Source organism: Brachypodium distachyon, chromosome 4, assembly GCF_000005505.3.
Source record: "Brachypodium distachyon strain Bd21 chromosome 4, Brachypodium_distachyon_v3.0, whole genome shotgun sequence".
NCBI classification, from domain to species: domain Eukaryota; kingdom Viridiplantae; phylum Streptophyta; class Magnoliopsida; order Poales; family Poaceae; genus Brachypodium; species Brachypodium distachyon.
In genome coordinates this window covers 47,356,102-47,365,848 of record NC_016134.3, presented here as the reverse complement: position 1 = coordinate 47,365,848, position 9,747 = coordinate 47,356,102, and the positions used below count along the sequence as shown (strand labels likewise).

The following is a 9,747-nucleotide window of genomic DNA, read 5'->3' as shown; positions in this document are numbered from 1 at the left end:
GGCAACCCACTGATCTGATTCTCTCAACATGTAACCTATCCACCTCCGCAATTTGCCACGTCATCACCACTAATGAACCATGCACTAATCTACCGCGTTTCTTTCCCGTGTCAGTCCCGCGAGCGAACCGTGCCATTCCGTTCCCGTGTCATACGCGAGTGAACCGTACGCCTGTCGCGTCGTGTTCCAGCATGGGCTTCGCCACAGCAGGCGCTTGGGCCATGTTCTCAGCCCACCAGAATTTATGTCCAAGAAATAAATCTCAGCATCTTGCTTCTTCTCACCCACTTCCTCTTCGTATTCCCCACAGAGGCTGGCTGCTTTGACTCCTCCCATTTATTAAGCGAAGACTCCTCGGCTCTCAAGTCTCAAATATATGTGAGTCCACCACGGCAGCATTGGCAAGCAGCACATCCTGCTCCTCCGCCGGATGAACGCGGACATCGACCCGGCGTTACGTGAGCGCTTCCGTGTCCTCGACTTCCGTGCGTACGGCGAGCCCTACCCGGCGTTCCTTGCCGCGGCCGCGACCGCGCCGGAGCCCCCATGATATGCAATGTTCGTATGCCGCGGCTTCGTCGTACGCGTCGACGCTTCATTTCTTGATGACGTTGTCCTTCCTTGCGATGCCTCTTCAGCACGGGCACCGGCTTGACCTCTCCTGTGCGCGCCGCAGCATCTCCGTCGCAAACTCTGGGGAGGTCTACTCCACCGACGTTGCTGACCATGCCAGAGGCACTTCACGACGTGCTCCGCCGTGTGTCGGTGGCGGGATGTTTTGGCTTGGGTCCTGGCCGGTGCAGGAGGATTGCCTTCTCGGATCCAAAGTCAGGTTCTTGACTTCTTGCCCTTTTGCTTTAAATTGCTGCAATTAAGCAAATTGGTTTTGATTGTTGACTTCAATCCATCTTCCTGGCAGCACTTTCTGCCCCGTCAATTCTGTCGCTGCCAGGTTATCCCACCTCCCTGCAAGGTGTTTGATTATTTGCCCAGGTTACCCCATCTCCTGCACTGAATGTGTTTGAGGATTTGCCTCTTCCGAAGATTTGTTGGCTCCGAAGAACATATAGTTGAACCTTATTTCGTTGTGCAAGTTGGTACGATGAGTTCAAGATTTCCTGTGTTTTCTGCTCCCGTGGTTATTTTAGATGGCAAAGGTATTAATCAGTTTTTGTATGTGGTCATTTCGGTAGATAATTGTGGCACAATACAAAAATCAGATATGAGATTTTTTTGCTGCATACAAAGGTAAGAGGCAGCTCTGAAACTTTTTTGCTCCCTGTTTACGTTGGGTGTGAATTAAGAAAAAATCTACTTAGTTTTTCTTCATGGTACATGCAGTTGCATCAGACACACAAAAGGTAAGGGAGTCTAATTTATCCATTTTTCTTTGAAGTCAGATCGTATTCAGAAACAGTGTTCAACACCAAGATGAGCATGTTAGTGAAGTAGACAATTTACTTCAAATGACACAACCATATCGTTTACTCCTTTTGTTCCATCGGTGTGTTTGTTGTTGCACGGAACAAACAAGTCGATCATAATTTGCTTCTTGCAGAAACTGCCAGATAAAGTGTATCAACCAAGCTGAAGGATTCCACAATTGACTCTTATTTCACTCCATCCTTTCGTCTTGGGGATGTGCTACATTACAAGTACCATTTTGTAGAATTTTAGCCTTTTATTTCATCATTATATTGATCATATTTATCGACTGTCTAACTAAAATGCATGCTATGAGTCCCGCCGCAACGCGCGGGGCATCATCTAGTTCCAAAATGGAACGGACTACTACCGATAGATCACGAAACATGATTACTGCCTGACTTCCTTTGTATGCTTCGAATACTGAAGGTTCTTGGATCTTGTTCAGTCGTATATATCCCCTGCAACTACTGTGACGTATGATTTTGGATCTAAGGTCTATTATGTAACATTCCGATTTTGGATCTTCGATATGCTGCAGGCAATCAGCATGGAATGGGGAAACTTGAAGTCAGACAAGCTTCGTCATTCCGAATACGACAGGGCCTTGGATTTTGAAAGTTTGAATCCTGGGGAACAGGTATTTGTATTCGCTTATCTATTCTAGTTATTCCCAACTATGTGTAGCTTTGTGATTCCCTTTCTTTTCCTCAGATATATGAGAAGATGATTTCTGGCATGTATCTTGGAGAGATTGTGCGAAGAGTTAACACAGGTACATAAACAATATGTCAAATAAGATTATTATTTTTAATACTATCGACCAGATAACGAACCACACACCACACATAAGATTTCCCAGCATCACATTTACTCAAACTGGATTCTTGGTGAAGCCCACAAATATGAAGATGATGGAATGTACATCATAGGCATTCACAGAAACAGTGGCATGAGGTATATACTACAAATATCCATCTCCTTATCATGTTATTTTATATGCAACAAGGTAGATCAACTGAAGCTATACTTTAAAGTAGCACGTCTAATGGAAAACCTGATAGCTGATCTCATGTAACAACAAGAAAACAGAGACACAATTGCTGGAACAGATTAGTCCGAGCAGTTTTACCTGTAAACGCAAGCAAGCAACTCCTTTTCTCAAAACCGCACCCAAGTAGTGCGTGTCATTTTCATTAGAAGAGTTAAGCAAGCAACTCTTGGAATCACTAATAGACATATCAATTTATATAACCGCAGCAAAAAACTACACATTTATGGCTTGTTCTCCAAGAGAATATTGGATAACGTAGCTCGCATGACTATATGCTTACAAGCATCGGCGAAGGACATCCAAAGATCAGAAGTAGCAAATGGACCATTACCACCTGAGAAAGTAGACACAAGCTAATGATAGACAATGGAGAGCCGCACCAAGAAACATATAAAGATACAAGTAAGTCATTTACACAAGAATCCACCAATAATCCACTAATGACTTCTTAAGAAGATATCGCGACTAGACAAGTTCAGTCCAAAATCGTATTCGATTCCTACTAAAAAAATGCTTAGTTGCACCAATTTTGCATTTAAAATATGGAAGCAATAGAACTATCATGGCTGGCATCATGCACATAAACCATATGTGTAATCTGCATTCATGTCATATACATGCCGATTTAAGATTTTGGTGCTTTTTTTTGCCTTGGACAACAACTCACTGACACAGATCAGACAGGGTACATGATACTATGAAACGAATTTTAGTGTCATGTCGATGCATGATTTAGTAAATATTTCCGAAGCAAATGCACTTGTCGCATTTTAGAGCAGCATTTTCCGCTTCTTCATCAAGCCTGGACCACATAAATGCAGAGGAAATCATGTTTACAGCAGCATGTTTCGTGTTACTTATCCATCTGACCGCAGTATCTTCATAACAAGTAATACTCCCTCCGTTCCATAATTCTTGTCGAAATATTATATGTATCTAGACACCTTTTAGAAATAAATACATCCATTTTTGATCAAATTTGAGACAAGAATTATGAAACGGAGAGAGTAGTGTTTAGCTCTAGCATGACTGATATCTCAGTCGAGAAATTTTTGATGATATCACAAGAGAAGAAGAGGTGGCGTCGATGCGTAATTTAGTAAATAGTTCCAATGCAAATGCAAATCATGGGACTAACGATGAGCAATCAGCAACACAAATCTCGACATTCCTCATCTTTTAAGATGCTCTTGCAACCCAACCCATCCTTGATGCCCTCAACCTGATTGAAGAACAGCACAACAAACACGTCAGGTGTCATGCCTAGAGATAAATGCCCGACACTTGTAAAAAGCAATTGAGCAAACCTTCAATAACACAAGACAAATTTCTACATCCATAGTCCAGAAATGAATGAATTTAACAAATTGAGAACATTGCAGGAAAAAGAAGAGGAAATGCTGTAGTACTTTCCTACAGAATTACTCATTACATAAACTCTTTCTCTCCCTGAAAATGATTCAACAGAATTCGTAGAGGCAGAGAGATGCATGTGCCCCGTCCACTCCATCCTGGACAAGGAGAGCTGCGTCCCGTCCACCCCATCCCAGCCATGGATACATAGAGAGACCGAGAAACTGAGAGTTGAGGAGTTGGACGGACGGGGACAGATCGAGAGAGATCTGCGATGCGGATAGAAAGAGAGATGCGATGCGAGCTTGAGATGGGCGCCGGCCGCAATCGATTTTCTTCTAGTCTCGCGCCGCCGGAATCGTCAGAAATCGCCGGAGCAGAGTTGAGAGCTGAGGGAGACAGCTTCGGGAGGTCAAGCGCATAGCTGACTATCGGGCCGGCCCGGCCCGGAATTATACGGGCCTTAGACAGGCCTGGCCTCAGCGGAGCGGGCCAAACAAACCCTCCTCAGCAAACGGGCTAAATGTGTAGAAAAAAATTGAAGGATTCGGCTGGGCCAGAAGAATGAAAGATGAGTTTTTTTTTGAGCTGGCGAATGAATGAAAGATGATGGACGAAAGGAGGACAAGAGTTGGGTTGGGCCAAAAAAAGAAGAGGTGACCGGCCTACTGTAGAAAACTAAAAAGACTAATCGGGCCGCCCAGGTCAAGAATGTAGTCGTAGTAATGTGGAAAACTCATTTTGGATTCATAGACACATGCATTGTTACTAGTAATTATTTGAGAACGCGATTTGGGAGACCCGTGCCAAACACTTGGTCAGCGCGCTAGGATTCAGTCAGGCGATAGAAATCCTCGACCGGCCACCTTCCCAACCCATCCAATCTACTTAACGTTGTAAATCTTGGACCTTAGATCATTGCAACATCAAACTCTCGCATGTAACACATTTTCATGCAACACCGTTACAATAGCATATGATTCATTATTAGACTTACCATTAGGTTCCTAGAGCAGTACCTAGCTGTTCTAATTTTTACATCCTGCAGGTCCACCGAAATAGACGTGCATGCCACCATCATCTTGACTAAAATTGTTAACTGTGTAACACCTTGGTTTGGTACTCCTAGCAAACGTTTTCTCGGTATCTGGTGTAAAATACTTATTATTCTCGTCTACAATTTTAATATTGCTCACGTATGCTGCTTTCCCGAACCCTTCCGAAGCAAAATGCCCGCTGCCCATTTCGGGAAAGTATGATTGGGCCGTTGGGCCATAGACTTGTCCACTCCAGGCTGCTTCGGTAACTTTATCCTTCAAGTGAGAAAAAATTGAACTTGGCCAATATCCAATTGGGGTTCCACCAAATGCTACCCACCAATCTTTAGTCTTTGGGTCCTACAACAGATTGTGTGATAAAGATGAATATATTAGAGATACTTTAGTGCATAACATACAATGAAACTCTACACAAACAGACATATGTCTATGTTGATTGTTTATGGTATGTGTCACAAGCTTTTAAAATATAAGTGATATTGAATAACGAGACATCGCAATTTTGTAGGATCTACTATTATTATATGTTGATATGGACATAGAAAAACTTTCCAACATTCGAACTATGCAATAGAAGGTTAGGAAAAAAGTTATCACATAACTATTTGTCAAAGGATTAGGCAATACCTTAAATAAAAGAACGTCTATAAAATGTTGAGGACCATTATAAACAGAAACCTGTTGTATTCTTGACCCAAGAGCAATTCTTGGATTAACTTGCATAAAACCAGGACAATCATGGTCAAGGCACACTGAATCGAGGGTATTGTCCCTCTGCCAGAAGAGAAAATATGTTAACAACATGAGATGACTTCATATCAAAGTGATATTTTGTATAATTTTTTGAATATGAAATAGCTGTTACCCAAGCAATGTGAAATCTGGCAAAATTATCACCACTATAGCTTGGCCACACCTGCAAAGGTTGGTTTTAAAATGGCCAATGAACAAATTAAGAAACAACTCAAGCTAAGTTACCCGCAAAAAAAAAAAGAAACTCAAGCTAAGTTGTATTAATAATACAAGAAATATATGTCTATGGCTAGCTGAACATACCAACGGTACGATGGACATGAATACTTTATTTAGTATCCATAGAAAACTAATTTGAGAGGTCCAACATAAATTATTTTTTCGCACAATTCATTGGATGCATGTAACACATTTGCCTAACTGCTTCAATAATGTATGAATGTAGCTACATGTTGTATCTGCACTTACAATAGAACCAGCACCAATACTTTCCAAATGACTAGCATCTTGTTTGTTTAACATCAAAACCCATGATGCACTTAAATCTTCAGTATTTTCTTTCACTTTTGGCTCATAAACATTTATCGAAACGCGAGAGCCATACATATCATCCACTGTTTTCATGATCGCCAGCTACAAAGAAACATTATTTGTTACGAAACAATCAAAAATAAGAATTTAAAAAATGGAACATGGTAATGTAAACGATGTAGACATCATAGCATGGTATTATTTGAATCTTCTTATGAGGAAGCTATAAGGGGAACCGATAGTATAAGAAATATGAACCTAATCATAGTCTACAAGGACTTTAACCCAATTAATGGGTAACATATGTGTTTTGCATATTTGAATCAGCAAGGGCACCCATATTTAAATTGTATTAAGAAGAATTAAATTTAACATTTTAAATATTAAAACCAGTTGAAACAGATAACACTCACTTTCTTTCAAACAAATCCAAATAGTTACACAAATTTATGGAAATGATGGGATAAAAATATCAAGTTAGTCACTTTGTTAAAAAAAACAATTCTCATGGAAATTATGGGATTCATTCTCTAATCTTGCTATTGTACTAGATTTCTGGAAATTATAGAACTAAATAAAGACACATGAAGCGGAAACATACCTCTCCATGAGGATCTTGCATTCTGTGGAAACCTTCAATTTTTTTGATACCACCTTTACTATTTTGTAATATGGGGACTGTTCCTCTTGGGCATGAAATGGTAGGAAGTTGCGCCAATGAGTTGGTAGCTAGAGATAAAGACCGGTTATGAAGCTCATACGGATAAGAGCTAGGTTTCATCTGTTTCAACAAGTACACAACCACATTAATGTCATGTTGAATATATTTTTGAGGAACTACCAGAAAATCGTGCATACTTAAATATATATAGCCTTAAAAGTACATTGTGGGAGTAGTTTGGTTCCATGTGGTAATAATTGGCCCATCCTTGATATTTAACAGCACAACATTGTTGAATACACAAATATCCAGAGGAAAACCATCGGACAAAAAGTTTACGTGGGACACACACACATCTGCGGTCAAAGATGGAAAAATAATCTCAAGGATGGTGCCATGTTCACTTTTATTTATTCCCTCTCATTAGTGGTGGGAAATTATGGTTTGTTCTCAGATACAGACACAATCTAGTGAAATATACTCTTATTACCTACTCCACTATGGTTGATATAATTTTTTTTAATTGAGTAATATGATTTTTCATATATCCCCTTTTCAAATTTCAGTATAGTCGTTCTCAACCCCATCATGCACATACAGAAGGAAAAAAAGCAACTCTTACAAACAGTTATTTAGTATGGACATGCATAAATAGCCACATTTAATGGCATGATAGAATGCTTAAAGTATTAAAGTAGAAGTAGCAATGCATGAGCATGGTACTATTTTTAAATATATAGAACTCGTGAAATATATATGTTAAATAGTCTCTCCGTCTCATATTAAGTGACTTAAATTTGTCCAAAAATGAATGTATCTATACCCAAAAAATGTCTAGATACTTCGTCACTTAACATGAGACGGAGGGAGTATTCAAAGCATACATTACAAAATCAGTATTGCCTTCCAAAGTAGGATTTCTTGGCTAGATTAAACATATGAAGAAATAGATAGCTTACTAAACAACGCGATATCGTGGCTTATTTTCTAAAATGCAGTTCAGTTGAGATTTTACTACAAACATGCGTTCCACCTGCATGATTACTAGTTAAAGTAGAAATAGAGAGTGAATGGAATTTTTTATTTCTTGATGGATAGTTATTTCACAAAAAAATTCAAGGTTCAAGGGAGCTTATAGTGAAACAGATTGGGCATGTAAATATATTTCGAAAATAATCTTTAGATATATCTATAATATGTTCATGACGGAGCGCTCATGAACATGGTACCCCCCGAAGACGATGAACATGGTACCCCCGAAGACGAACGAACAGATCGATCAGTTTTCTGGGCCATATCGCCTCTCCCCTTCTTCCCTTCTTAATTTCCTTGGCCCATTATCTACTTACCTCTGTCTGGCTCTCCCTCTCAGCAGGCCTTGGGCCTTGGCCTGGTCCGCTCCCGATCGATCTACCTTTGATGGTCTCTCCTCCCCATCGTATTCTGTTGCTTTCTCTCCCTCGCCACAACTCCAATCCGCAAATAAAAATACCCGGTTACCCTAATTCGATTTCGCGAACTAATTGAGATTCTTGTGGATTTTTCGTTGTCAACATATTAGAGCTTATATTTGCATAATATGTACTCCCTCCGTCCAACAAAAGATGTCTCAAGTTTGTCAAAATTTAGATGTATTTAGACATGACTTAGTATATAGATGCATTTAAATTTAGTTAAAGTTGAGAATTGGACGGAGAGAGTATGTAAATATTTGTTATTTGCACTCAGTAGGTTATAATCATGCATTCCGTACTACTTAGAGCTTGCCGTGTGCCTAGGCTTCGACAACGCGCTAGCTCCCCCAACTCCCCCTGCTGTGTCCGTTCAAAAGGTACAATAGCTCGCCAGGTCAACGGTGGATGGGGTCAGAGGCGGACGTGGTGATGACTGGCCCCATACTGTGGAATTGGAATTTATGAAGTTTTTAGCACATGTATCGATGTATATGTCTATTAGGTAAATGTTCTTCACTTTTATTTTGCATCTGCAAAGGATCCTGATACTATACAATTGGTTCATCTCTAAGGATCAAATGAATCGTTTAGATAAATTTCCAAATCCCCATGTTGTATTTTGTTAATCATCATCTGCTGATCCTTACTATCATGATTCTTCTTCCGACTCAGTTGTCGCAGCATCTTGATGTAAGGGAGGATGGAGTGAAGTTATTGGTATATACACTGTCTAAAATGTCAAGTCAAGTGAAAAATCCGTCTGCGCTGAAAACAGCTCATAACATGTTTTTTTTCGTTTCTTCATTGAGGACCATATCTAAAATTCCCGCAGCAACACGAAGGGAATCACCTAGTATATAATACTCTCTGGTCCATGCTATATACTCCACCACACTAGAGCTTCGGTTGATAGCCCACAATTAGTGGAGGGCGGATAACCCCCCGTATTGACTCAAATGCTTAACTAACTTTGGAGCATCATTAACCAGTTTCAAAGAATTGATATGTTACATCGAATTGCCACTTAATTTATATCTGCACATAAATTCAGATCATATAGTTAAATTCTAATAGTGTGATGAATTTTACAGTCTTCAACTCTGGTGTATGACTAACACACACCATTTTACAGATATAGTATATAACTTTTCGATGAAATACAAAGAATCGGAGTATTAAAACGTCCTAATACAAATAAGTTACCACCAGCCGTGTGCTTTGATACACTAACGGATCAAATTATATTTGTGTAATACATGTGCTTCTTCTTACCAGCCGCGCAAAAAAGATAAATAGACTATTCTATTTCTATAGATATGGTAGAAGGGTGTACCCCTGACGCCCCCCTGACTTCTTTTTTAATTACGAAGGCAAGTAAAAAAATTGATCCTGCAGGAAAGACGTCCCCCTGACTTCTTTTTTAATTAGGAAGGCGAGTCTTTGAATCTGGGTGGCCAG

At 39.9% G+C, this 9,747-nt stretch overlaps 1 protein-coding gene across 4 annotated transcripts; it reads left to right on the top strand.

Annotated features, from left to right (window-relative positions):
- The first annotated feature begins 315 nt into the window (after positions 1–315).
- On the top strand, positions 316–7,093 carry LOC106866636. 4 transcript variants are annotated; one of them, XM_024462702.1, is made up of 6 exons: positions 316–832; positions 920–1,854; positions 1,967–2,065; positions 2,140–2,200; positions 2,322–2,382; positions 4,881–7,093. In XM_024462702.1, the coding sequence occupies exons 2-6, from the start codon at positions 1,837–1,839 to the stop codon at positions 5,089–5,091; spliced, it is 450 nt and encodes a 149-aa protein (XP_024318470.1). In that variant the 5' UTR covers positions 316–832; positions 920–1,836; the 3' UTR covers positions 5,092–7,093. The 4 variants fall into 4 exon arrangements, 1 of the variants encoding a protein (XP_024318470.1); XR_002965912.1 differs by lacking the exon at positions 4,881–7,093 and having other exon boundaries at positions 920–1,097; positions 1,194–2,065; positions 2,140–3,670; XR_002965913.1 differs by lacking the exon at positions 4,881–7,093 and having other exon boundaries at positions 920–1,655; positions 2,140–3,670.
- The last annotated feature ends 2,654 nt before the right edge of the window (positions 7,094–9,747 follow it).